Here is a 27,005-nt window from a genome sequence, read left to right as displayed (position 1 = left end):
GAAGCTTTACGTGCAGCTTTTTATGCAACAGCTTCTGGTTTTCAATACTGGCAGCGACTTCAGACTTTTTAGAAAGCACGGCCGTCCAAACACAGCGCTCTCACGGGCGGGCTCCGCCGGGTGGACTGTGCCCATTTGCAACCTGCCGACTCGACATTTGTCCTCTTTGGCAGTCCGTGGCTGCCTCTGGGCACCAGGCGCAGTGCTTGCTTTGGAAGGAAAGTCGGATCCGCCGGGGAGAACTGCTGCCTGGCGGGGACTGCGGGAGTCACGGGGTCCCCGTGAGACTGTGCCCTCGCCGCGGCTGTCCCAGGGTCCGCTGGGTCAGTTTACCCCAAAGCGAGCGGCTGGAGACTGCAGCGGCTTAGCCTGTCCTAGCCCTGGAGGCCAGCAGTCGGGCCTGAAGGGGAGCCAGGGCCCTGGTCTCTCCGGGGAAGGAGGCTTCCGAGCCTTTCCCAGCTTCTGCTTTTGGCTGGCTTCCGGGGTGTCCCTGGGCTTGTAGGCACTCTGCGGTCTCCTCCTGTCATCCTGCCTGTGTGTCCCCCTCCGCATCCACGCTTCCCCTTTGTATAAGGACGCCCTCCTCAAGACTGTGTGCTAGCTCGATGACCTCTGTGAAGACCCGGTTTCCAAATCGGCTTGTTTTCTGAGGAACAGGGGAGGTTTGGGACTCCCAGCATCATGGAGCCCCCCGCACGTTCTAAAGTCGCTGTATTTGGTCTCACCATGGCATTTCAACACAGATCATGACTCTGTTTCGTTTTTTTAAAATTTATTTAAAAACGGCTAGATTTAGGGGCACCTGGGAGGCTCAGTCGGTTAAGCGTCCGGCTCTTGATTTCCGCTCAGGTCCTGGTCTCAGGGTCATGAGATCGAACCCCATGTGGGGCTCCCTGCCCAGTGCGGAGTCTGCTTGAGATTCTCTCTCTCCCTCTGTCCCTCCCTCTGCTCATGCGCTCTCCCCTTCTGTCCAAATAAAAAAAAATATATTTTTTTAAAGCCAGATTTACAGAAGAGTGGCCAAGATAATACAGAGAATTTCCTGTATATCCTCTACCCAGGGTCCCCAACAGGAACATTTTACAGAAGTGAGGCTGCTCTCCTCAGAACTGAGTGACCGTGGGACAGTGCTCTGCGCCAACCCAGAGACTTTCTGTGGATTTTTCTAGTTTTTCCACTTAGATCTGTTTTCTGGCCCGGGGTCTGATGGCCGATTCCCGATTTGCACTCTGTCCCCGTCTTCTCTCGATGTTCCTGACCCTTTTGAACAGTTGCGGTCAGGGGTTTGGCAGACTGTCCCTCGGTTTGGGTTTGCCGGGTGCTTTCTCACGAAGGGGCCGGGCGTGGATGTGGGGGAAGAGCCCCACAGAGGAGGGGAGCCGCCCCCACCTCCGGCGCCCGTCGGCTGCGAGGCCGGCTGTCTTGCCCTGCTGTGCTCTGGGCTTTGGGAGCGCGTCACGGATCCGGCCTGGGTCCCCTGCAGGGGCAACATCACGGAATTTGTGGCCACGAGTCGCAAACGCCTAGTGACCATTTGGGGGAAGAGACGTCGACGCGACGCACGTGTCCTGTTTTTTCCTCCACGTGTGGCCGAGTCTTGTGCGGTTCCCTCGTGGGTCTCCCTGCAGCAGCTCGGGCTGGGGTGTTCCTGTGGGGTCTTCCGTCCCCCACCTTCATGGTACGCTTATTAATTGGAATTCTGTAAGGCACATTTGCTCTTTTTCCCTTGTTTTTCAACTCAGTCATTGATTTCTATCCACGCAGACTCGTGGATGTTTCTTCTGGTCTGTGGCTCACAGTCCAGCGCCCGCCAGCCGCCTTTTGGTGTGCGGACCCTCCTGGCTCTGGCACTCCCCCGGCTCAGGCTAGGTCTTGCATCCCTCTGATCTTTTGTTTATTTATTTATTTTTCTTCTTTGTAGCCCCTCTTTCCTTAAAGATGCTCTGGGCTCTCCTCGTGTATTCCCGCCCCAGCTCTGGGATCCGCCACCCCTCCGGACAGAAATCGCTTTCTTGTTGGAGAAGCCCGTGAGGAACCCAGACCTCGGGGCTCCCGGGCTCGCTGCCCTGGGCTGTCCTTGCTTCTCCGCCTCCTCAGCTCCATCCATCCTTTTGAAAAGCCCAGACCCCTCGCTCTGCCCAGACCAAGGCCCCGTGCAGCCAGCCCTGCCAGCTCGAGCCTCTCCTCCCTCCTGCCCCCTGCTCTTGCCCGCTGCTCTCCAGCCACGTGGGCCCTCTGTGTGTCCTTCAAGGACTCGGAGTGTTCCGACCCCCGGGCCTTTGAACTTGCAGTCCTCTGCCTGGAGCGCCCTTCCCTGCGCTTCTCTCCACCACTGGGTCCTTCTGCTGATCCGGATCGTGTGCGGGGCCCTCTGAGACTTTCTGCACCGCTGCATCTAAAATAGCTACACCCACCCCCTCCTGCCCAGGCATTAGCCCACCACCCTGTTCGAGTCTCTGAATCTGGGATTATCTGGATGACCTTGCTGATTGTCTATGGGACTCCTCCAAGCATCACCTCTGTGAGGGCCGGGACCTCTGCTCAAGGCTGTGTCCCCAGAGCCTAGAAGAGTGCCTGCAGTTAGGTGCTCAGTAATCAGCAGCTAAATAACCGAGGACACGAGCACATGATGTCACTGTGCCCCCTTTTCAGATGGGGGTGTTGAGGCCGGGAGGTCCTCTGAAGTTGCAGAAACACCTTGTCATGGAACAAAGTGTTCTCGTCTTAGCCTGTGTGACTGAGGACCCCAGTGCACACCCTGTTGGGAACAGGGCAGGGAAGGCTGATGTCGGTGGGGAGGCCCCAGCTAACTTGAGGCCAGGATCACCCTGGGAGGCAGGGACCCCCTCCCTACCAATCCTGGAAATGGCGTGGTGTATCCTTGTCAGGAGTCAGAGAGTGGACAAGGCTTGAACCCTGCTGGGGTCCGTGGGGGGCTCCAGTGAGGGCATGCTGCCCACACTTTCGCTGTGGCCTTTTCCTCCTAATTAAGAGGGACCGTGCTGGCCTGTTAGTGTCCTTGGACTTGAGACCGAGTAGTGAGGATTCCGACCTCCTGCTGGAGGTCACTGGGGGTCAGGAGATGCTTGTTCACCGGGAATAGCGGTGTGGTGGCTGACTTAAGGACAGCTGGGCCTGGCAGTGGGGCCTTCCAAGGTGGTGGTGTCTGTCTGCGGGGGCCAGGCGGCTGAAGAGAGTGACCGTCCATGGGGTGCCTGTGTCGGGTTTTTTCCAACTATTTTAGCCCCCTTGAGGCGTGTGCAGGGGCAGCTTTGCCTGTCCATCAGGGCCTGGACTCCCACCACCTCCCGAGGTTAGGGACCTAGGTGGCCCTTGGAAACTCCGAGAGGCTGGTTGGGGTATGGTTCTTTAGCTTCTTGTGGGGTTTGGACACCACTGAGACCATGAGGAAGTCGGAGCACCCCTCCCCAGAGATGCTGGGTGCCACTGCACCCCTGGGTCGGGGTGAGTAACTCCTGGGTGTCCCCAGGCTTCTGAGGCCTGCCTGACGCCCCCAGGCCCACCCAGGTATCGGCTGTAGCACTCACTAATGTGTGGAGGCCATGGGGAGGGGCTGAGGGAAAGGAGACCTGAGGGGTCCTGCCTCGCTAGCCGCTACCCACCCATGCTGCCCTACTTAAGGGACCTCTGCCTGGCACAGGTCTGAGGAGCCCGGAGACCATTGTGTGCAGCTTGGTTGGAGCCGGCCAGCAGACCCCTGTCTCTGGGTGGCCACCGTGCTCAGGGTCTTGGTTTGTCTGGCCCACGTTCCTGGTCTTAGCCTGTGGATGTTTCTCTGCGGCTGGTTTTCCAGAAGGGCTCCTGGGCATGTGTGGACAGCAGCTTGGGGAGGGCGGGAAGCACTGACACCTTCCCCCTCTGGGAGCCCCTCTTCTGCACACTGTCCTCAGTTAGTCTGAATATGGGCGGGGGCCCCTCAGTGCGGGAGAGGAGGGACACACATTGGCTGTCATGGCTCCCTCTGGGGAGCTACAGGCATCTCTTAGCTCCTTGAGAGCCAATGCGGGGTCAGCTTAGGTCTTGCTGTCAAGAAGCAGCTCAGTGAAGGACAGGCTGTCCGAAACCCTCTGTTACTGACCTGCCCCGTGTGCTCTCTCTTTTCCTCCCGCTTAGAAACCAGGCGATGCGGAAGAAGCTCATCTTATACTTCAAGAGGAGGAACCACGCCCGGAAACAATGGGTAAGCCGTCACTGGAGCCCCCCCGGCCGCTCCCCCGGGCCAGGCTTCCTGGGGAGTCCAGGCCGTCCGGGCCGCTTCAGGCCGTGCCCACGGGACCTCCCGGCCTGCAGCTGTCTCTGCTGCGCGTCCAGGCCTCGGAGGAAGGCCAGGGTCAGCAGGGCAAACGGGAAGGGGTAGCAGCTGCTTCGGGGAGGCCAGGGCTCGGGGCTCAGCTGCCCCAGGATGCCCGGGGCCTGCAATTCTGCTGCTCCTTTTCCAGCCTGGAGGGGGAGAGCGAGCGGTGTGTTGGCCTGGGAGGCTCGTTGCTTGTCAGAGGACCCGTGGGCTTTCCAGGCCAGAAGAGAGGGGTTTGTTGCAAGAGGCAAGGCTGGGGTGGGCCGTGTGCTGGCGGCCGCTGCAGGGAGCTCCCTCAAGAGATGAGGTTTCCTCCCATCCAGGGAGGCCCCTCGCTGGCTCCAGCGGCAGCGGCTGGGTCATGAGTCAGGGGTGCGACCCTGCGTCAGGCCATGTGCTCTGAGCCCTCATCTGGGAAACGGGCCCAAGGTGGAGAGAGAGTGTGTGAGGGAACACGTGCAGCTGGGGGTCAGGGTGGCTGATTCACTGGGAGGCGGGGGAGGGCCCAGCGAGGGAGGGGAAGTCACTCATTAGACTCCGCCGTGACGGAAGGGCTGGCTCAGATGAGCTGACGCAGTACAGGAATTTGTGGCTGGAAAGGTCCTTCAGGTGGAGTTCAGGAGTGGTTTGATCCTGTTTTACCTTCCTTTCTAGGCAGTTTTTTTTTTTGAACTCTGTATGTCAGCACATAGACAGGCCGGTTTCTCTGTGGGACCAGAATTCCTATGGCAGATCTGAGTCTCCTAGAGCCAGAGGGAGGGCTGTCCGTCCTCGGACCACCTCCCCAAAGTTCTGATTGGATCATCTGAACCCACCCTGCTCTGGCCCCAGACCTCACTTAAGTCCCAGAAGAGAGGAGACACTTCTGGCACAGACACTGGGTGGCTGGGAAGCTGGTGGGTGGCACTCGGACCCCAGAGGTCCATGGGGTGAGAAGTGGTGGGCTTCTTGCCTTTCCTTTCTCATCTTGCTCAGACTCCTGGATTGAATGGATGGTGACCAGAGGTGGAGTGGATGGGGATCTTGAAAGCAGGCATCACATCTTATTCATTGAGCTCAATATACAGCCAGGATCTGCTGTGAGCCTGGTACAGTGGCTGAGCAGAGGAGACACAGTGAGCAGTGCTGTGTGGAGGGACACCCTGCATGTCCTGGGTGGTGAACTCAGTACAGAAGTGGGAATGACAAGGAAGGACCAGCTGCGTGGAAATCGGGAGTACCAGGCAGAGGGCATAGCAAGTGCAAAGGCCCTGTGGTTGGAACTAGCTTGGGTAGGACAGCATAGACTGTAGTAGGCAAGTCTGGAGTGCCGTGCCTGAGTTGGGGGTCGCAGCTGACGTGAATGGGATAGGAGCCAGATCACAATCACTTTAGACTCACTTGCCTCCAACCGGGATGGAGCATTCAGCTTTTATTTCAAATGCTGTGAAACTCTTAATTTATTCTTTTAAGTGTGTTCTCAGTAAACAATGTGAGGTCCTTGTTATGAGAATATTCAGTCCAACAGGAAATTTAAGAGAAAATAGTAAACACCTATATTCCTACTGTGTAGAATCGGTCACGGCTAACACTTCCTTGCTGAGGGTGTGTGCGTGTGTGTGTGTGTGTGTTCCCGTGCAAGTATGAACATTGCTGTCGTCGAACTGGTAGGAAGTAGGTGCAGGCGCTCGGACCCTCTCCCTGATGGCCCTGCACCCATCTCCTGAGGGCAGGAAGTGCTGTCATCGCCACACCGAGGAGCGAGCAGCCGTTCCCTGCGATCTTCCAGCCTCGGCCACATTCATGTCCCCCGTGGCCCTGTCTGGGGATGAGGTTCACTTTGGGCAGGAGGAAGAAACTCTAAGGTGCACTTTAGAAGGATCCGTGTAGTCACTTGGGGGTCCCTTGAGAGGGTGGAGGGAATGTGGGCTTATTTAAAGATAGAGGAACCGCAGACTAATAAGAAATTCGGGGTAGCTCTGAGGCCAGGCTGAGCCCATCTTAAGAGAGGTGCTTCGCGAAGCTGTAGTGGGAGGGCATTTGGAATGACCTCATTCTTGTTCTTCTGTAATGAGCCCAGAGCCCCTGATGCATTATTTTCAGTAAGGATGGGGAGGGTCTTGGTCCAATGCCGCCCCACCCCCGACCTCAGATCTGTATGGCTTCCCCCTACCGTGTGCCAGGCCCCACTCAAACTGGGGATCCCACTCCTTAGAGGTTCTAGGGACCACAGGTCAGCTGTCCACACTGCCCGCCCTCCTGCCTTGCCAAGAGAGCCAAGGCTTTGCCCCCAAAGGGACATGAACATGAATCTCCCGGGTTACCCTGCCCTTCCCTGGGAAGCTGCGCCCAGCCCCCTGGGAAGCCAGACTTGGGGGTGAGGGTGGGGGTAAGGCTGTGCTGTGGAGACGGGCTCAGGTTCACGGCCTGCGGCGTGTGATCTGGGGAGTGCTGTCTCGCCCCCGGCCTTCCTCCTCCTCTTCGAAATGGGGCTGGGGGCCGGGAGTTTGAGACACGTGCTTGCTGCGGGAGGGTTGAGAGCAATGCGTGGTGAAGGGGGTGCATGTGACAGCCGTGGGGGACTTGCAGGGAGGGTCAGCCAGCGGGGAGGGCCCAGCACAGAGGATGGGGTCCGTGTTTCCTGAGCCAAGCCGCTGAAGACAACAGAAATGAATTCTCTGATGGCTCCTGAGGTCCAAAGTCAAGGCGTGGGCAAGGGTGCTCCCACCAGAGGCCGTAGGGTAGATCTCGGCTGCCTCTCCCAGTCCCTGGGGCCCCAGCATCCCTGTGCCGTGCCTGCGTCACTCTGGTGTCAGCCTCTGTGTGCACAGGGCCGTCTCCCCATCTCTGCCCTCACGTGGCACGTGACTGCATGGCTCAGAGCTCCCCCTAATCCAGGACAATCTCATCTCGGGTGCTTGGTCAAATAAGGTCCAATAATCTACGGATTGGGGGTCACCCTTCAGCCCACCGCCGTGGGCACTGGCTTGTTTTCAGCATAGTCCGTCTTTCCGCGTGCCCGGGCTTGTCCCCACCCGCCCTGTCATTTACACGCTTTCAGAGCCAGCGGAAGATTTGCTCACCCTCTGCCATCCCCCGCACCCCCCGAGTTCCCCTGCTTTCCGCGCTGGGGCTTTTCCCAGACCCGCCCCAGCATCCCTGACTTGCTTCTGCAGCCTGAGCGCCGGGTAGGCCGGGGGCGGGCAGAGTTGCCGCCTGTCACCATCCTCCCTCATGAACACGCGGCAGGGGAGCCCGGGAGCCCCGGGGCTCAGGATGGCCCGTGCGGGGAGCTTTCTGCAGGTTCTGCGAGCCCCGTCCGGCGGAGCCCTGCAGGGTGGCTGCGGTGGTCGTGCCCGCCCTGCGGGTCGGGAGGTGACCGCAGAGGCCGGCTCCCCTGGCCAGCTGGCTCCCGCTGCCCTCCAGCCTCCTTACCCCCATCCCTTGGTCTGAGACCGCCTTCCCCAGTGTTGAGGGAGCCCCGTCTCCCCTCGCCTCCCACGCCGTGCCCGGCAGGGCAGGAGGGTTTCAAATCTCGGCGCTGCTGGGCATCTGGGGCAGGTCATTCGACTTCAGCCCTCGGGTCCCTCCTCTGTTCGGTGAGGGATTTCCACCCACCTCACGGGGTCACTGAGGGAGAGGCAGCACACGGCGTGCTTGGGGTGACACGGGGCATGCAGTGGGCCCGCGGTCACTGTGGGATGGAAAGAGAACAGCCGTGTGTGTCGGACTCAGAATGGCTCACAAAGTCACAGCAAGGAAAGCAGCGTGCTGGTGGCATAGGGACCCACCCGGAGCCCTGTGGGACAGACGGGAGGAGCCCGGAATAAGCCCTCACATCTGTGGCCGGGGTCTTTCATGAGAGGCCGGATCCGAATCCACTCGGAGAGAAAGCCTGGTCTCCTGAGTGAACGGTGCTGGGACGGCAGGTCCCCACATGCCCAGAGTGCGCCGGGACCGCCACCTCCCGGAGCTGACGCAGACGCCAACTCAGAGTCAGTCAAAGGCCGGAATGCAAGAACTGAAACCAGAACATTGCTGGGGAGAAACACAGTGGTGACGCTTCGTGACCTTGGGTTCGGCCGTGGACTCTCCGGTATGACACCAACAGTGCCAGCCGCAAGGGGCAAGCAGGTGCAAGCTGTCGGCCACGGCTGCCGGGATCCTGGCCCCCTCTCCTGCACCAAGTGATGCGCGGCAGGGGGCTGACCTGCTGGGCTCTGAGTCCCACCTGGATGACAGGGGTGGTAGTTGTGGCCCGGGCGGGGTCGTGGTGGGTCTGCCCGCAGGAAGCACTCCGCTCTGTGCCTGGCATGGGGCTCAGGAACATTCAGCCAGTGTCGGGGTGGGGGCGGGGCTGGTGAGGGTGATCCCTGGCTGCGGGCACCAAGAGGTGGGGACGCCATCTGCTCCGAAGATGGACCATGGTGGCAGGGGCACGGAGGCCCTGCTCCTTGCCCTCTGCAGACGCTTGCTCCCAGCACCCACGCATGGACTTAGCTCTGCCCTCGTGTCTTGAGGGTGAGCGCTGGGGCGGGGGGGGAGGTTTGCTTCCTCTCCTGGTCAGTGGGTCTACATCAGGGGAGCCCTGCTGAGCGGTCCTGCTCCCCGGGGAAGGCTTTGTCCTCCAGCGAGATGTCCCCAGGTGCCCAGTGCAGTAGACACGGGTCCTGTGTCTTCTCCAGGAACTCACTTTTCTTCGCTGGTTTTGTGGACTTTTGTCCCCATCCTGGCCTCTGACACATTTTCTCTCTCTTGTCCGTCCGACGGCAACCCCTCCGGCAGGGGCTGTGTGGGGGTAGGATGGGTCCCGTGCTGTGATGGTGACAGGTTGGATGTTCCTTGTCCCTGTCCCTGTGCCCAGTGGGGGGCTGTCTGCACCATAGAGCCGTGAACGGTGTGGCTCTTGTCTGTTACTAGAACCGCGTCCCGACCTCTAGCAGGTTCTTAGAGCAGCCCACATACATGTGGAGCCCCGGGGAGCTGGGGGTCAAGTTCTGCTCCCTGTCAAAGCTGGCCTGACCTCCCCTTAGGGACGGCTGCCCCGCTGGGTTTGCTGAAGACCAAGGTCATAGGTTGCCTTAGTCAGGCTGAAATGCAGGATGGGGAGGGGTGTCTGATCATGAGGACGAGAGAGGGGTTTTCTGATTGTGCTGAAGCATCGGGAGGGCATTCAAGCGAGACTCCCAGACCGTGCCATCTGTCCAGCACAGCTGTTAGAGACGGGAGATTGGGGTCTTACGGGCGGCGTTTTGCTCCCCACCTGCTCGAGGTCCAGGTCACCTTGGAGATGTGGAAGCCAGGCAGCTACGTTCCCGGCTGGGTGGGGAAGAACAGCAGGTGCCACTGTGGTTAGACGTAGAGGGAGACTTCCTTGTCCAGGAGAGGTGGCAGAGGCTCCTCGGGGCTTAACCTAGACTCCCTGCATCTGGGAGCATGGCGGAGCCTGAGGCCAGGGAATGAGGAAGCTTTCAGGAAGGGGATGCTTTCTGTGGGGCTGTCGCCAAGCTGACAGACACCCCAGAGCCCCGCCGTCTAACGTAACTTCCTTCCATGGTGGAAATGCTCTGTGTGTGTGTGTGTGTGCTGTCCACTCTGGATGGTCGCCCTTCCCGCACGTAGCTGTGGTGCCCAAGAAAATGTGTCTGGCGGTACCAGGGTCTGGATTTTAAATGTTGCTGGATGTTAATGGGATTTGGACTTGGTCGTGTGGCCGGTGGTTCTTGCACTGGATGAGACATTTCTAGAACGAGGCCTGGCACGTGGCCCAGGGAACGAGGCAGCCAGGCCCTTGAGGAAGCCTGCGGGTTTTCTTGGGACCCGGGTCCGCCCAGGTCTCGGTGTCACCGCGTGTGTCACCGCGTGTGTCACCGCGTGTGTCTGCATCGGCACCTGCCTGTGTGACCGCGTGTGCGTCTGTCCAGAGCGGGCTGGGAGCGCGGCTTGGGGGCACGGGGCCTGGCGTCCGAGTGGGGGATGGCCCGCTGATCGGTGCTCCCTGTGCCGTGCTCCCCCAGGAACAGAAGTTCTGCCAGCGCTATGACCAGCTCATGGAGGCCTGGGAGAGGAAGGTGGAGCGCATCGAGAGCAACCCCCGGCGGCGGGCCAAGGAGAGCAAGGTGCGCGAGTACTACGAGAAGCAGTTCCCTGAGATCCGCAAGCAGCGTGAGCTGCAGGAGCGCATGCAGAGGTGAGCCAGGGGCCGCGGCCTGAGCGCCGCCCTCCCACCCCGCCCACCACTGCCGCTCCTCCATGTCGCCCCGAGGACCCGAGACCAAACAAGAGCCACAGCTGCTGTGACACCGAGAGCGCAGCAGGGTCTCCCGCCGGCGACCCGGGGCCGCGTGAGGTCCTTGCATGACTCGCTCAGAGCCTGCGTGGCCTTCGTGCTTCTTTGAAACTCAGATCTGTTTTGGTGGAGCGGGCTCTCTTTCCCACCAGCCGCGGGAGCTTCGTTCGTTTACACGACCCGTGTGGTCCCTGAAGGCCGCTGGAGATCCAGGGTGTGGGTCAGAGGCGAGAGGGCCTCCTGCTGGCTTGGAAGCCAGATCGGGATGCTGGTCTCCCGTGGCGGTCTCGAAGGCTGTGTGAGACCCGGGGTAGGTGTGCCCCAGTACACAGTAGGCGCCTGGGGATGCGTAGCTGCGGTTGTGTTGCTGTGTGGATAGGGCTGACGGGCAACGAGCAGCGATGATGGCGCTTCCTTTCTTTCCTGGACGCTCACAGTCCGCATCTCACTGAGTGCCCCCTCCCAGCCCTGGCAGCCGGGGCGGCCATATGGCCCCCCTGTTACAGGGAGGAAACTGAGGCACAGGTCCTGAAGAGGTGGGGCTGGGCTTTGGGGGGCATCTTAGGAGAGAAGATGGGATGGAACCCCTGCGGGATTCCAGGGTCAGGCCGGGGGCTCCGTGCCGTCCCCTGGACCCCACAGCCTGCGGCGGTCCCTGTGGGTGTGAGAGGCCTGGCCCCTTTACACCTTCCTCCCTGCCGCCTACACTCTGCTTATGGGGAAGTTGTGGGTTTGGTCTGTGCTGTGGTGCCTGCTGGAGTCCCGGCTGCCGAGGGGCCGGTCCTGAGTGTGTCCCTTTGGTCTCCAGCAGGGTGGGCCAGCGGGGCAGCGGGCTCTCCATGTCGGCCGCCCGCAGCGAGCACGAGGTGTCTGAGATCATCGACGGCCTCTCGGAGCAGGAGGTAAGAGCACGGCCTTGACTCTGGCCTCGGCTTCACTGCCCTCTGTCCACCACCCACGGGAATGTCCTGGCAGGAAGTAGAATTTACCCCGATGGTTGAAATCAAGGGGCTCGTCCCTGAAGTGTGGGCAGAACCAGCACAGGCTATTGAGGCCCGGGGGCAGTAGCTGTCACCTGTCTCCAAGCCTAAAGGACCAGCAGAGAAAGGGGTGTTGCCTGGCAGCGGCCATCTGGCAGGACACGGCCCTGGGCGCGATCACAGGCTCGGCTGCAGCCTGCTGCCTCAGTGGGGAGGAAACCGGGAGTGGACTGGCTGCTCTCGGCCTCTCCCGTCGCCTCCCAGTGCCTCCCATTGGCTGAGCCCAGCCAGAGGCCAGAGGCAGGGGTGCCTGAGACCTGCTTTCTAGGTCAGCTCCTCGGTGCCCAGACTGGGGGCAGATGGACAGTTCCCCGCACACCAATTGTCCACCAGGCTGGCGGCCTTCTGGCAGGACCCGTGGCCCTTAGCGCGAATGCACTCTTCTTTGTTCCCTCGGGCCCTTCTGGGACGCCTGGACGGCCAGAACACAGCCAGGGTGAGCCTGGTGGTGGTCTGGGGGCCCAGAGACAATCAGGAAGCAGAGGGGGCATTTGCCCAGAGAACTCTGGGTGCCAGCCTGGTCCGTCCTGGGTCTTGAAGGTTAAGCATTTGACCTGCTTGACCTGCTTGTTCCCGACATGAGGGAGTCTCATCAAGGGAGGGGAGTGCAGCCTTCTTCCCTGGGGACGTGGATCCCGTGGTGCAGCGGCTACTGGCAGCTCATGGCTCTTCAAACTGAAATTAACTCAAAGGAGAGAAAACCAAGACTGCAGCTCCCAGGTCACACTAGGCACAGTGTGCCACGTGTGTTTGGCTGGTTCGCGGCTGCCACGTGGGGTGGGGCGGGCAGGGGACCCCTGCCTTACTGGAGCCAGGCTCCGGCTGCTGAGTCTCCCACTAGATGGACCTCCGGGTCCGGGGCGGGGCGTCCTCCTCCTCATCCAGGCCCTGCCCCTAGACGTTCCGAGTTAGCTGGTCCAGGGCGGAGCCTAGCACTCTGCATTTTTACCAAGTTACCCACATGATTTTGATAAAGATGGTTCAGACTGTCTGGCCACGAAAAGAGATCTTCTTTTGAAAATTCACATGGTACGTCCCTATTCTGAGCACCATCTAGTCCCCAGAAAGCAGAACTCAGCCCTCGCCCGTGGTCATACCTGCCGGTTTGCTCCGGCTTCTATCCTGCGGGTGCTGTGGCTGCGTGCCCGTCCCACAGGGGTGTGGGCACCGGTTCAGTTTGCCTTCGAAGCCAGAGAGGGGCGGGTGGCCCTTTCCCGAATGTTTCCTGCCCCATGGCCAAGGGCGAGTGGCATCTCCGCTGACTCAGGGTCCCCACGCCCCAGCCATCGTGCCAGAGGCCCACTTGCCCAGGTCCCGGCCACACGAGCAGGTGGCCACCGGCCTCCCGGGACTGTTGAGGGGTGGCAGTTGGGTGAGGTGCTGGGGAAAGGGTATTTATATAGAACAAAGACTTCCCCTGACTAGAGGTTCCCCGGGACGGTAGAAGGAGGGGCCTGGGTAGGAGGAGAGGTGCAGCCCTAACCCTGCCGGGAGCTTTTAGCAGGCACGGTGTGTGCCCAGGAAGACAGACGTCAAGAGGGCAGAGCAGGGGTTCCTGCCAGGGGAGAGCTCTGCCCGTTACCAGGCCCGTGGTCTGCCGTCCGTGCACATAGGGGGCAGCCAAGGACAATGGGAGAGGTGTTGGTGCTGGAGGCTGTGCCAAGTGCTGGGAGGGTCAGGCCTCGGGCGGCTGGGCAGCAGCGGGGGGCGGGGGGGTGCGGCGTAGGGTGGGGGAGAGGGGTGGGGAGGAGATCCCTCTGGGAGCTGGGGCGCAGGGCTACGTGCGCCTGCTGGGAAGCCCCAACGCTGAAGGAGGGGTTGGCTGTGGGAGGCTGGGTGGCGGCTCCTTTGAACTAGCTGACCTTGGCCATGCTGGGCCCTCGCCTGCCTCCTCAGATGGGTAATTAATCGCCGGTAATGGGCTGGCTGCAGAGATTTGGGGAAATGAGCCCAGATGAACAGTGGCTCAGAGCTTCTTAATAGCCATCCCGATGCATTAGGAGCGAGTGCGGCAGACTCCTGCAGTGCACGGGGCCAGGCAGGCTGGGTCCCAAGTGGGCCCGCTTGAAGGAGCGGTTGCCAGGGCCAGGGAGGGCGGCGCGGAGGGAATGGGCCCGCGGTCTCACCGGCTCCTCTCCCTGCCCCGCGTGCCCTCAGAGCCTGGATGGCCAGGCCCATCTCCCGAGCTGGTTTGGCCCAGCTGGCTGAACATCTTTTCTGTCATGTTCTACGGCACTTCCATTTCCAAGGGGAAGATGCATTGCCCCCTTCTCCCCGCAGATAAGGCCACTGCCGCTCTCCGCATGTAATTTACAGCCCCGTCCTCCATAAACCTGTCTGGGGCTGCCCTTAAATTCTCCCTCCCCTGGCATTGGGCTCTTAGTATTTCCAACCCGTCCTCTGCTTTCCCTCTGGCTCGGTATCTTCCCACTCTTGCTCGGAGCGCCCACGCCCTTGCCCGGGCCCCCAGCGCTGGCGGGAGCCCTCCCCACCCCTGCCCCGTCCCCAGGCTGCCCCAGCGAGCCCTCTGACTCGGGCCATCTGCCCTCTGCCCTCCCCACAGAACCTGGAAAAGCAGATGCGCCAGCTGGCTGTGATCCCGCCCATGCTGTACGACGCAGACCAGCAGCGCATCAAGTTCATCAACATGAATGGGCTCATGGACGACCCCATGAAGGTGTACAAAGACCGCCAGGTCATGAACATGTGGAGTGAGCAGGAGAAGGAGACCTTCCGGGAGAAGTGAGTCCCCTGGTTCCGGGACACAGGCCAACCCAGCCCTCTCTGCCCTCTCCTGTCCCGGGAAGCCCTTCCTGCTCTGGAGGCCGGAAGTCCAAGGTCAAGGTGTGGGCGGGCTTGGTTCCTTCTGGTGGCTCTGAGGGAGCGTCCGCCCCGCGCCTCTCCCCCAGCCCCTGGGGCTCCCAGCAGCCTTGGCTTGTAGCTGCATCGGTCCTTCCCTTCCTCCGTCTTCACGTGGTCTCCTCTGCGTGTCTCTCTGGGGCTTCTTTTTCCATCAAGGCCCGGCCCCAGCCGTACTGGACAGAGGGCCCACCCTACTCCCCTGTGAGCGCCTCTTAACTAATCACATCCTCAAAGAGCTCATTTCCAAATAAGGTCGCATTCAAGGTCTGGGTGGACGTGAACTTCGGGGGACACTATTCGACCCAGTACAAAGCGTGAGGGCAGCCTGATGTGAAACGGGGCTGTGTGTAGCGGGAGAACAGGGCCGGGGGATCTCGGAGGCTGGGCCAGAGGACAGGGACATGTGGCTGGCGGACAGCTCTTGGTTCTCATTTTACTCTAAAAGTGGAAGTTTTTTGAGCACATTGTCCATCCCAAACACTGCACGTGTGTTTTTGGGTTTCGTGTGTTTGTCCCTCTTATCCCTGGTAACAGCATTGCCGGGCCATCCGCATTGCACAGGCGAGGAAGCAGAAGCTCAGAGAGGTGAAGACACTTAATGAAGGCCACACAGCTTACAGACGTGGAAGCAGGATTCAGACTCCCCCATCGTCAGGGCCAGGGCTTAGCTGCAGGGGAGAGGCTTGTCGGGAAGGGAAATGGAGCCAGGGAGCAGGGGGGGTCTGAGAGCAGAGGCAGGAATCGAGTGCTAAGACATGAGGCTTGGGGCTTCCAAAAGACCGGAGTGTTTTGGGGAGATGATTGAGGAGCTGTTGGATGGATAAAACCCCATCCCCTCAACCGAACTGAGAAGTTGTATCCCAGGGACCCACACACATGCCAGGCGCAGGCCCCCGTGAGGCGCGAGGGCTGGGGAAGCTGAGGCGTGAGCGGGGCATCAGTGCTTGTCCAGAAGGATGTGCTGGAAACAGACTCTGCCTGCATAGCTGCTGGACCTCTGCTCGGCCTCCGGAGAAGGCCTCGTGGCCCGGGGGACGAGACCCCTATTCTCCAGCAACCTGCTATGGGTTCAGAGTGCCTGATGGGCCTCGGGGATGGGGGTGATTCTGGGTCATGGGCAGCTCCGGCTGACATTGCTGCACAGACACCAGGATGTGGCCGTGCAGGGGGAACAATCCATGAGGGCCTGGGCCGGAGAGGTGTGTGTGTGTGTGTGTGTGTGTGTGTGTGTGTGTGTGTGTGTGTGTTTAAGATTTTGTTTATTTACTTGAGAGAGAGAGAGAGAGGTACTGAGAGAGAGCATGAGCAGGGAGAGGGGCAGAGGCAGAGGGAGAATCAGACTCGCCTCTGAGCGGGGAGCCCACTGTGGGGCCCGATCCCAGGACACCGGGATCGTGACCTGAGCCGAAGGCAGTTGCTGAACCAACTGAGCCACCCAGGCGCCCCAAGAGTTCTGTTTTTACAAAAGCTTTCGAGTGTGGACATTCGAAGCCATCTGTCGAAGTAGAGGGGTGGTGTGACAAGGCCTGGAGTGCCTGCCACAGAGTGAGCAGTTTCCGGGAGTAGCACTGTGGGGAGCGGGCCCCAGGGGTGTTGGGGGCTGACTCCTCAGAGACAGGGATCCTGGTTCCTTGCGGGCTCATTTCAGGGTCGCCACAGTCACAGGTGTGATTGTTCTGCCATGAGCCAAGTCCCGCGTGTAAGCCGGGCTACAGTTTGAGTGAAGGATTGCCGTCACAGATGCTAAGAAGTACTGTCGCATTAGGTATCTGCCTTCCCCCTGGTATGTTTGATATTTTTATTTATTTATGTTTTCTTTAAAAAAAAAAAAAAAGGGCATTACTGGTGTGTATTCTGTGTTTCCGCCTTTCTGGAGAGTTTGTGTTTGCTCTTCTCACCTAATGATTTCATTGTTAATTCAAAAGGGTAGGGGTGGGGCAGGCTGGGCTGATGTCTTCTGAGGCTCAGCTTCATGCCCCGAATCTTTCCAGGAGAGCCTTCCTGGCCAAGACCTCATTTTCCACAGAATTGATGGCACTCGGGCCTCTGGAAATCATGTGCCGGTGGTATAGGGCCCCACCACTCACTGGCTTTGTCACCTCCAGTAGCCACTTCTCCTTTCCGAGACTCAGTTTTTTCATCTGTAAAATGGGTATGGCAACAGTGCCTCCCTTGTTTAGCCGCTGAGAGGTGCCCAGTGGGTAGGAAATTCTCAGTAAGCGTTGGCAGAAGATACAGGACTGGGTTGGAGGGCGGTGGAAGAGGTGAGCTAGAGGGTTTCCAGGTCGGAAACTTGGTCTCCTGGGATCCCATCTCTCCTTGGGGAAACCCCAAGGAAGGGATCTAGAGGGGGAAGGAAATGTCACTCGGGCAGGGAGAGGGAGAGGAAGGGAACTCTGTCTGGAAAAGCAGGGCGTTAGGCTGGCTCCAGCTTTGCAAGCTGCCCGAGGCAGGATCCCAGGCGGGGAACCCTGGCGCTCCGAGTCTCAGCTTCCTCCTGGAACAGAGAAGAGGCCCTTCCGGATTCTCCGGTGTCTGGTTGGGGAGCAGGGGAGGGGCCCATTGGCCTCCTGCCCAGCCATCTGGAGGGCCGGGCGGAGAGCACCGGGCGCTGGCCCAGGCTCCCTCGGGGGACACGGGGCCCCCACCTCACCAGCAGCTCCTGCTCTTCCCGGAGGAGGCTGCGGGGCGGTGGCGCGTCGTGGGGACCGTCAGGCCGAGGCTGGGCCCGGGGCCAAGGACTCCACCCAGCATCCCTGGGGCCTCGGCGGCCGTGACCCACATCTCCGCCCCCACTGCCTGCCTGCTCCCGTGGCCCTGACATTTCAGCCTTGCCGAGCCTTTCCCAGTAATTCTGCCGGCTTCGGAGGAAGCCAGCTGGTGGGGCGCCAGCTCCCCGCACCCCCTCCGGCCCAAGTCCTTTCTTGCCGCCTCTTCGCGGGCACTCGGAGCCCGTGCTCCCACCTCTCCCAGGGAGGCCTGCAGCTCGCCGCCCGACCCGTGGCCTGGCTGTGGGGGCCCGCGTGGGCCGGGTGAGGCCCAGCTTCCCAGACCCGGCCGGAGATAGAAACAAAGGCAGATTTTAAAAGGGGGGGAACCCCACCAAAGAGCCGCGTGCAATGTCCTCATTTTTCCTGGAAGCCGCCTCCAGCAGGACAAACAAATATATTTTCAAAGGCGCTAAAACCAGTGACTCACTCCAAGGAACGCCCTCTCTTACCCTCGGCCCGCCCGCCCTTCCCACACCCCCCTGGGCTTAATTGCTCCGAGTGGGGCGGCGCCCGCCTGGCCGGGCCGCGGAGATGGCAGGCGCCCGGGTGCTCGGTGCCCGCCCAGTTGGGAAGCCCCCCGCGGCTGGGCCTCACGCCCACCCTTCTGCTCCCACAGGTTCATGCAGCACCCCAAGAACTTCGGTCTGATCGCATCATTCCTGGAGAGGAAGGTGAGTCGCTGCCCCCAAGCCGGGCCACCGGCCCAGCCGCCCCCGCCCGCCCTGCGCCTCTCTCCGGGGTCCACTCCGGCGGGTGCCTGCTTGCCCTGGGGCGAAGGACCCTCCCTCCCTGCCCACAGAGCTTGGCCCTTGCTCCGGCTGTCCGCCCTTGCCCCCCTCGGTCGGTCTGTCCTCCTGCTCCTTCCTTTGAGAAGCAGCGGCAGGCCCCGCCTCTGCTGGCCGAGGGGGTGGAGCCCCGGGGCTGGGAAACCCCAGGAGAGCTGTGTGCCCCAGCTTCCCCGGAGGAGCCCGCTGCTCGGACGGGACAGCCGTCTGTCACTAGGCCAGGGAGAGGGAGAGCAAGGGAACTCTATCTGGGAAAGTCGGGCGTCAGGCTGGCTTCTGATGCCCCGGATGCCGGCCGGGCTTGTGCTCAGTAAGCCCTCATCCCACTCGGACAAACCTTCCTGTAGAACGAACCCTACCTTGCCCACAAAGACAGCCCAAGGCAGTGCCCCTTTTCGCACCACCCCCACCCGGCAGGGAGGCACAGAGTGTCCCGAGAGAACAGCAAAGACCTCCTTCGTGCCCTTTGTCGGGCCGAGCGGTGCCTGGAGTCGGGGAAACCGGGCCGGGTCCGGATGAGACCCTGTGCGCTGGCATTGGCCCCGGGAACCCTGGTGTTGTAGGGCGGAGCAGGAAGGGCTCCAGCAAAGGTCTCCTTCTGGGGCCACTGCCCTGAATTACCACACTCCCTGAATCAGGTTTGTTGTGTGTGTGTGTGGGGGGGCCATCCGCCTGCCCAGGCCCAGCTGCTGGAGGCCTCATGCTTCTTAGCTGAGGGAGGGACGTCCGAGGGGAGCCAGGCGGTTATTTTAACGTTGAACAGTTGTCCCTCGAGTCTGCCCTTAATGAGCGGAGAACCACGGAAGGAAGAAGATGGGGCAGCATGGGGAAACAGATCTCTCTGGGCCTGGAAATCCAGCGTGGGGAAGCTGGCCCGGTAGAGAGCTTTTCCTCTGACTTCGTGATGGCTTTGTGCAGGGGGCGTGGACAGCCCGGGAGGCTCTGGGTCAGGGCTCCCCGGGGATGGAGGCAAGGGTTTCCAAAGCTGCTTGTTGAGCAGCATTGCTTGGGAACCGGGAAACAGAGTCTCTGCCCTAGAGAATGAACTTTACAGTGTGCTCTGGCTAAGAGGCAGCTCAGGATAGGACGTAAATGGGGCTCCCAGAACGGTCTGAAACAGGGATTGCCAGTGGTGCCCCGTACCTTTGGGGACAGGCGTGTTCTGAGTGAGGCGGGGGGGGCAGGCTGGGCTTGGTGGGCCGGCTGCCTAGGGTCAGCCCTGCGTCCAGCATGGAAGGCGCTCCCCTGAATTGTTCAAGGAGAAGTCAGACACGCACATTGCTCAATTTGCAAATAATGGCGTCCGATAAGACCAGGATTTTCTCAACTGCTGTGTGGGCCTCGTGTACGTGGGAAGTGGCCTCTGTTCACATGCATTCTGGAGGTGGCAGAGGCCACGAGGTTCGAGGCCCAGCCGGCCTCTGCACCCAGCAGCCTTGACGGAGCCGCCCTCGGAGGCGAGCCGTCACCTGGAGGTGGCCCGTGGCCGCGGGTGGCAGGCACCACCGTGTTGCGTCTGTTTGCTTTGAGGATGGCCTCTTACTGGTCCTGTTCGGGCAAGGAGGAGATGGGGTTCCAGCAGGGCCAGTCGCTAACTCAGCAAGTGGCACCAGGGTTCACACCCAGATGGGTGTGGGAAAGATCAAGGCCGAGAAAATCATCAACATCCAGAGAGATGCAGAGTCGCTTGGGGATGTTATTGTCCGGCTGGGTCACAAAGCTTGGAAGAGGTTACTCGGGGCCCCAGGCATTTGGGAAGAAGGATCTGGGCTGAGAGAAAGAAGACCCAAGATCGGGGCCGACTTTGAGTGTGCCCAGCCAGGAGCTGGAGCACTGGGCGGGGAGGGCAGGGGACCCTCTAGGGTGTCCTGAGTGCTCTGTCTTCATGACTGCCCTGTGAAGTGTGTGCTTCAGCATCCCCATTACCCAGGTGGGAAGGTGTGGTGACTTGGCCAAGGTCATCACGCTCTCCGTGGAGGAGGCAGGGTTTGAACCCAGATCTCCAGCTCCAGGGCTCCTGCTCTGACCGCCCACACCAGACACGGTGTTCTTCTCTCTCTGGCCTGCAGACTGTGGCCGAGTGTGTCCTCTATTACTACCTGACCAAGAAAAATGAGAACTACAAGAGCCTGGTGAGGAGGAGCTACCGGCGCCGCGGCAAGAGCCAGGTGAGAGATGGGGCAGGGCGGTTGGCTCTCGGGGCCCGTCCCCTGCGTGGCGTTTGGCCCTTTGCAGCTTGGGCGGTGACCATCTGCGAGTGTGGTTCCACGGCAGGCTCCCGTGGCTTGGGCTCCTCAGTGGTGGCTGGGAGACCCTCTCGGGGGGTGATCAGGCTACTCCAGCAGCAGAGGGGAGTACTAGCAGAAAGACCACTTCCATTCTCAGCCTGGAAAGTTCTAGAACTCCAGGCTCAGTGAATCATGATCCCTGTAGTAAAAGGGTCACATTCCCAGTGCAAGGACTGCGTTCTTTGCGTGACTTGGGCTGGTTAACAAGTTTAACGTTCAAAAAATTATCTGTAGTCTGTTTGTGTTGTTTTTATGCATATTTGAAAACGAAAAATAGCCAGTGCAGTAGGCTGCAGTCTGTCAGCCATCACTGTTTAGGAGGAAGCGGAGGGATGAGAGCTTGGCAAGCTTTGGCTCCTAGGCCAGGTCCGGCCCACCCTTTCTTTTGTGAATAAAGTTTTATTGACACACAGCCATGTCCATTCATTGTCATATTACTGGGGCAGCTTTTCTGTTAGAGCAGCGGCAGAGTGGGTAGTCAGGTCCGAAACTGCAAAGCCTGAGATACGTACTCTCTGGTCTTTTCCAGAAAATGCCCACCTCTGAGTTAAAGAAACAAGGAGATGGTTTTAAACGTTGTTAGGCAAATAACGGTAGAGATGCTGGGGTCTGTAGCACGCAGGTGAAAGGGGGCTCCTGGGCTGTCGATCAGTGCTTAGGAGACAGAGAGAGGGCATGGATTCACTTCGCTTCCGGGCTGTTGAAAATCGGCTCAGGGCAGGTGCTGGGAGCACGTGACTCCTGGAGGAGGTGGGCTTGCGCTGTCCCAGGAGGGAGTTGGGCTGGACGGACAGACGGCTTTGGGGCCTCCCCGGTGGGTGCTGCCTGGAGCTGGCGGAGATGTGTCCTTTCTGGGGCCTTTGGCCTGGGGCACTCAGGGGAAGGGGATGAGGGCCAGGAGTGGTGGGACCTCGGATCAGAGGGTCCTGAGGCTTTCTCCCTGACACTGGCGTCTTCCCTTCCCCGGCCTGGCCAGGGCAGGGTCCTGAGGCCTTGTGCTCAGCCATCCCCAGTGGGGTCCTGGTGCCCACTGTGAAGCAGTGGCTGTTTACACTTTGCAGCGGAGTCCCACGGGTGGGTTCCTAACCGGCATCCTTTTTCTCTTCTTTTGCCTTCTGGGAATTGTGCTTCCCCACTGTGGACCCCCTTTCCCCCTTGGCTAAGCCGCATGTAATTAGGGGAGCAAATTTGTTGAGAAGGGAATAAGAAAGCTCTCACTGACATCAGGCATAAATGACTGGGACTGAGTGTTAGTTCTCACTGGCTGGGTTGTGGAAGGGTGGCTGTGTCTGGTTTGTGGGTAGGGTTTTCCTTGAGCATTGTGTGGCCATGGTTGACCAGCCCATCTAACAGAGGTGTAAGAGCGAGTCTTACTGGCTTGAAGGTATTTAATCCCAAAGACCTAGCTGTGGTGTTTTAGAAATTGAAGTGAGGTCAGGAATTGTCTAGACTGAGTGGCACAAACTCAGATTCCAGGTAGGGAGCATAAATACGCTGAGGTATGAGAGGCAGTAGGGAGTGGTGGGGACTGTGGCATAATTGAGGGGGAGCTCGAGGCCTTTAGGTTTATTTAAAAGCCATCGTTCAAGATCTCTTGAGCACCTACTATGTGCCAGTTCTCCTGCTAGTCGTCTCAGTGTGTGTGTCCTCACTCACCCCTCTCCCTTTGTGGGGTCACTGTGGGTGGGCTTAGGAGGCCCCTCCAGGTGGCTGGGCTGGGGGCTCTGGAGGAGAAAGGTTCTGACTCAGGGAGAGCCATGTTTGCACGGAGGGAGATGAGGGCTTGTGTATGTTGAGGGAGGTATCCCCGGATAAGAACTGGAGGTGGTTGGGGGTGTCAGTGTCCTGCATCTTTGGTCTTGGCTGCCATGCCTTTCATTCTGTGGTGTTAATTCTCTTTATCAGGCACTTGAGTGCTGGGCTCAGGGAGCTCCTTGCCGGTTTTATAGACCAGCATACATAGGTGGTTCCAAGACCACATGCCGGTGGTCTGAGAGTCTCCGTAACATAGGGTCCCTCAACAATGAGGTTAAGGAGCAGATCCTCGCTGGACAAGAACAGAAGCAAGGGTGTCCCAGGCAGAGGGAACAGCAGGTACAAAGACCCTGCAGCATGAGAGAGCACAGCGCCCTCAGAGTCTTTGGAACAGGGGTCTTAAAAACCTTTCAGCGTCTTAAATGAATGAAGGATTGGAGAAAAACCCCAGGATGCCATTTCTCCTGCTCATGTTTGATGAGTGGCTAGCGGTGTTTCTCTGATTTATGGAAGATAGAAGTCCAAATGTGAGGGTACGTAGTGGCTCACAGTTGACCTCAGCTTCCGTGAGAGGCAGCAGGGAGTGGTGAGGCCTGTAGCCGACTTAGCTCGTGCCCCGGGTCCGCCCCTACTGACACTGGGCCAAGTGGCCTCATCCTGCCAGAGCTGATTTTTGAGGACGAGCTGGAAATCGGGACTTATGCGGAATTGCCCGAGTTTTCAAATTTAGATTACGTGAAAAACGAAAACAAAACACTGATTGTATACGCCAAAGAACTCCGGTTTGCCCCTCCCTTTTTTGTTTAAATTAAGTTTTTAATTATAACGTGTATTTGGGGCGCCTGGGTGGCTCAGTCGTTAAGCGTCTGCCTTCCGCTCAGGTCGTCATCCCAGAGTCCTGGGATCGAGCCCCACATCAGGTCCGTGCGCAGTGGGGAGTCTGCTTCTCGCTCTCCCTCTGCCCCTGCTTATGTTCCCTCTTGCTGTGTCTCTCTCTGCGTCAAATAAATAAAATCTTAAAAAAAAACAATGCCAGCCTAGTGAGCACGCTGGCTTCAGGTGTGCGGAACAGTGACTCAGCAGGTCTGTGCGCCGCTCAGGGCTCACCATGACCAGTGTGCTCAGACTCAGACTTGCTTTCCATCTGCCCTTGGTCCCCAGTGTAAGACCTCAGGATCCGAGAATGGTAAGGCTTCGGTGGTGGAGGTAAAGAAGGGATTGTGTGTGACTTGGGGCAGAGGCCAGACCAGGCAGGGCCGGCGCTGGGGAGCCCTGGGATATCGTATAGCAGAGGAGAAACGTCTGTTTCCTCTTTTTGTCTGCGTTGCCTTGGATTAGCCGTAGTGTCTGCCCTGCTTTTCCCGTGAGGTTGTGCCCTCTGCTCAGGCCTCAGGCTGGGCCTCCCGTGATGGAGAAGGGATGCCTCTGTGTTCTGCGTCTTGCAGAAAGACAGAAGGCAGCGTGGCAGGAGGCCCCTCTCTCTTGGGAGCTGGGACACGGCCCAGTGGCCCTCCCCTCCCTCTCATCAGCTGGGGCTGCTGCCGGGGCGGAGATGCACACACACGGCCTGGAGGGACTTCCATGCCAGGCGGACCCACCACCCTCACCCCTGCCCACTGGCCTCTTCATAAATACGGAAGAAACGGGTCAACCCCGAGACTCTGGGGCTGTAAGTCCTTTCTCTGCCCTGTGACAGTGAAATACATGTTGGGCGCAGGTCCCTCGGCCTCACTCGTGAATCTGAGGTGCAATTACTGGGGGACCCTGAGCGTCCTCAAAACGCCTGGGAGGCCAGCAAGACAGGGGAGCCGGCCATTCGCTCAAGATTTGTGTGAAGGGTGGGGTGCGTTTTCCCTCAAAGCTTTATTGAGGAGGTGTCCTGCCATCATCCCTGCTGTACAGGGGCTGGGAGGTGACAGCCTGTTCTTAGTGGCACGCAGGATTCAAGCCTAGCACGGTCTGCTGTTGGGGCGCGGGGGATCCCTGGTGCTCCCATTTGCCACCTTTCGGCCGTGTGGCTTTTGGAAGCTGTCTGTCTTTGACCTTGGGGGCCCCGGGCTCTTCTGTCTGTGTAGGCTGTGCTGCCTCAGGGAGCAGATGGGCCTTGCTATGGGTGGGACGTGCCCCACTGAGCCCCCATCTGCATCACAGCCCTTGACCCCATCTGGGTCTCCGTCTCTACTCAATGGGAACCTATTCCTGGCCCCACGTGCGCCGGGCTTCTGCGAGGCCAGCAGCTGGAAAACTCTTTCTGTCTCTTTCAGTTCTCTGCCGCTCTCGGGACCATGAGCGTCTCTGGAGACGCAGACGGCTGTCTCCCCGTCTCTGGCTGTCTTGCAGTCTCTCCTAGCTCCCCCAGCCCCATGCATGCCCCCTCCCTCTTCCCGGAGGCCCACGGCCAGGGAGGCTGTAGTGCCCATCTGTGGTTCCTGTGGCTTGGGGCCACACTGTGGCGAAGAATGGCCATGAGGGGCCTCCCAGCTGCTCCTTTGACAGGGAGCAGGGGCCAGCAGGGGCCCCTTGACGGGCCCTCCCCACCAGGTGTCAGAGGCCCAGGATCGTGTGTTCACCTGAGGGCTTTTACAGACTGACTCCTGCACATCAGGACTAAAGTTCTGGCCTCGGAGCCAGATCAGACCGGGTCTTTCGGGACACGAGAGGGAAGGCCTCAGCCGAGCAAGGCTGTCTTGACCCCTCCCAGACTGTGCCGGGAAGAACCGTGAGGGGGTGCAGGGGTGCTTCAAGGTGTTGGTGAGTGGGCTCAATGGCCCTTCTCTTGGCTGAGCGGTCCCACCTGCCCCTCTGTAGAAGGCGCCTTTTCTGAGTTGGCCGACTCCTTGCCCAGGCCCGGAGATGGGGGATGGCCCTGATGTCTTCAGCCTGATGTCTTCTCCTCAGCCTTCCTGTCTCAGTGGGATCGAAGGGGGTCCCAGGCTCACATCCCCACATCTGGGAAGGAGAGGAACCCATGGTGCTGATGGCTCCCCAGAACAGAGGGGACACCGCCTCCTGCTCCAGACGGGCTGCAGTCCGTGTCCTCAGGCTGTCCCCTGCTGGGGTCCCAGACTGAGTCACGGGCCTGAGACACAGCTGGCGTCAGGCTGGGGGCCTCCCACCGTCACCGGAGGGCTTGTCAAAAATCAGACTGCCGGGATGCGCCCGCCCCTCCGTGGGGCCCGAGAGCCACCAGCAGTACTGGCTGCTGGTCTGGGCCACTCAGAACTTCAGCCTGGGGGATGTTTACTGGGGAGGCCCCCCAGGAAGGGAGGGGGAGGGAGCAGGTTGGCAGACGCGGAAGTCGAGGTTTGGTGCAGGTTCACGGGCCTGCCTAGACCTACCGTGGTTGGGGGTGGCGCGCAGGAGGAAGAGATGACCCTGAAGGGGAGATGAGCTGAAATGGCCCTTCCGAGGTGTCCTGAGGTGGGCAGAGAGGGCCAGGTCTCAGCCCACAGGCTGGGGATGGCCGGGGACACTTGCGGCCATGGGGGCAGCAAGCACCTTCTAGAAGGGGCCTGGCCAGTCCCTACGGGGGACACATCCTGTGCATTCTCGCATTTGCTAACTACACGTCCCAGTGGTCATGACCTCCTTGAATGCTTAACCACAGCGTGTGAAGCAATACGTCAGTGCGTCTGTTTAGGTGACTCCCTGTCCGGTCACACCCTCATCACGGGCCCTGTACCAACCATTTGTTCCTCGGGTTATGGTCATGTTGGAAAGCTTGGCTGGTTACAGAAGTGGAATGTAAGCCTCCTTGATGAAAAGCATCTGCCATTGGGTGTCTCTAGGCTCAGACCCTGAGACCCGCTGTGCTGCCCTGAGGGCAGGGAGGCCCGCCCAGCATCTGCGGCGTGCGTGCTCAGCCCTGGCCATCGGGGCATCAGGGTCATCTTGCTGTTTAACAGAGGGTGCCATCCACCTCTGGAAACATCTCCATATTTGGACGGAGGGAGATGTGGGCCAAGCCAGAGACTTCTGGAATGCCAGCCCCTTCCCACCCACCCCTGCTGGACCCTGCGCACCTGAGCTCTGGCAGGTGGGATCCGAGCCCGCAGATCCTGGACCCTGGCCCGGGAGACCCTCCCCTGAGCGGCAGGCGCGCTCGTGGGCTGGGCCCAAGCCCGAGCATCCTCTCCACGAGGTGAATCACCGGCTGAGGCGGGGGACGGTCCAGCGGTTTACAGTTCATGATTCATGGACCGGGGCCCCATTATCCCGGCTAGCTGCAGAACCAGAGTCCAGGAATGCTGTGGTCGCTAGTCGGCCTAACTCTGCCGGCCGGCGGGGAGCAGAGTGGGAGGCGGATTTGGGCCAGGCAGCAGGGCCCGTCCCTGCTGTGGCTGGGACCAAGGGGCCAGTGCGGCCCTCCAGGCGATGGAGGGGGGTATCCCGCAGAGGGGAGTGAGTGCTCCCCTACCCCGGGGCAGCTGGGCCCCAGCCTACTGGCCTGTCCCTGGGACATCTGGGGGGGCGGGACCCGACTTCCCCACCTGCCCTCTGGCCTGCATGTCCTTGTGCTCTGTGGCTCTTTGCTGTGGCCCAGTCCGGCTCCCACCGCCGACCAGACGTCCACCTCAGGCTCCTGTGTTTTCTAGGTTGATCTCCTGTCTTGTCCTGTTCCTCCCTCTTCCTGTCCGGTCTCCCTGACTCTTTCCCCACGTGTGGGGCTCCGTATCGGTTTCCCTCTGTGTCTCCATCCACGTCCCTCCCCCTCCCCACGCCCCGCAGCCGCCGTCTCTGCCTTCCCTTCCCCCCCTTCCTCCTCTCCTGTCCCTCTGCGCCTCCTCTCCCTGCTTCTTGCCAAGGGACAGGTGACCTTGTTCCGGTTGCCGAGGCACCACCAGAGGCTCCCGTGCCTGGGGCAGTGCTCACGGGGGGACAGCGTGACCCGGAAGGCTGTGCCGGGGTGGGTTCAGCCCCC

The 27,005-nt window shown here is 60.2% G+C and overlaps 1 protein-coding gene and 1 long non-coding RNA gene across 22 annotated transcripts in view; both read left to right on the top strand.

Moving 5' to 3' along the window:
- Nucleotides 1–27,005, top strand: part of NCOR2 (nuclear receptor corepressor 2) — a 204,884-nt gene that overhangs the window by 102,785 nt on the left and 75,094 nt on the right. For 18 of the 21 annotated variants that reach the window (XM_032310356.1, XM_032310357.1, XM_032310355.1 and 15 more), the window contains 6 exons: nucleotides 4,135–4,201; nucleotides 10,312–10,484; nucleotides 11,392–11,485; nucleotides 14,187–14,365; nucleotides 17,873–17,927; nucleotides 20,111–20,209. In XM_032310356.1, the coding sequence (XP_032166247.1) occupies nucleotides 4,135–4,201; nucleotides 10,312–10,484; nucleotides 11,392–11,485; nucleotides 14,187–14,365; nucleotides 17,873–17,927; nucleotides 20,111–20,209 (667 nt within the window). The remainder of the gene's footprint in view (nucleotides 1–4,134; nucleotides 4,202–10,311; nucleotides 10,485–11,391; nucleotides 11,486–14,186; nucleotides 14,366–17,872; nucleotides 17,928–20,110; nucleotides 20,210–27,005) is intronic. The other 3 variants (XM_032310370.1, XM_032310372.1, XM_032310354.1) reach the window with 1 other exon arrangement.
- Nucleotides 7,341–9,623, top strand: LOC116571883. Its single transcript, XR_004278025.1, has 2 exons — nucleotides 7,341–7,512; nucleotides 7,544–9,623. It is a non-coding gene; the product is annotated as an uncharacterized LOC116571883 (long non-coding RNA).

Source organism: Mustela erminea, chromosome 13 (assembly GCF_009829155.1).
Source record: "Mustela erminea isolate mMusErm1 chromosome 13, mMusErm1.Pri, whole genome shotgun sequence".
NCBI classification, from domain to species: Eukaryota; Metazoa; Chordata; class Mammalia; order Carnivora; family Mustelidae; genus Mustela; species Mustela erminea.
Note: the sequence above shows the minus strand (reverse complement) of the source record. Positions and strands in the feature narration are given on the sequence as shown.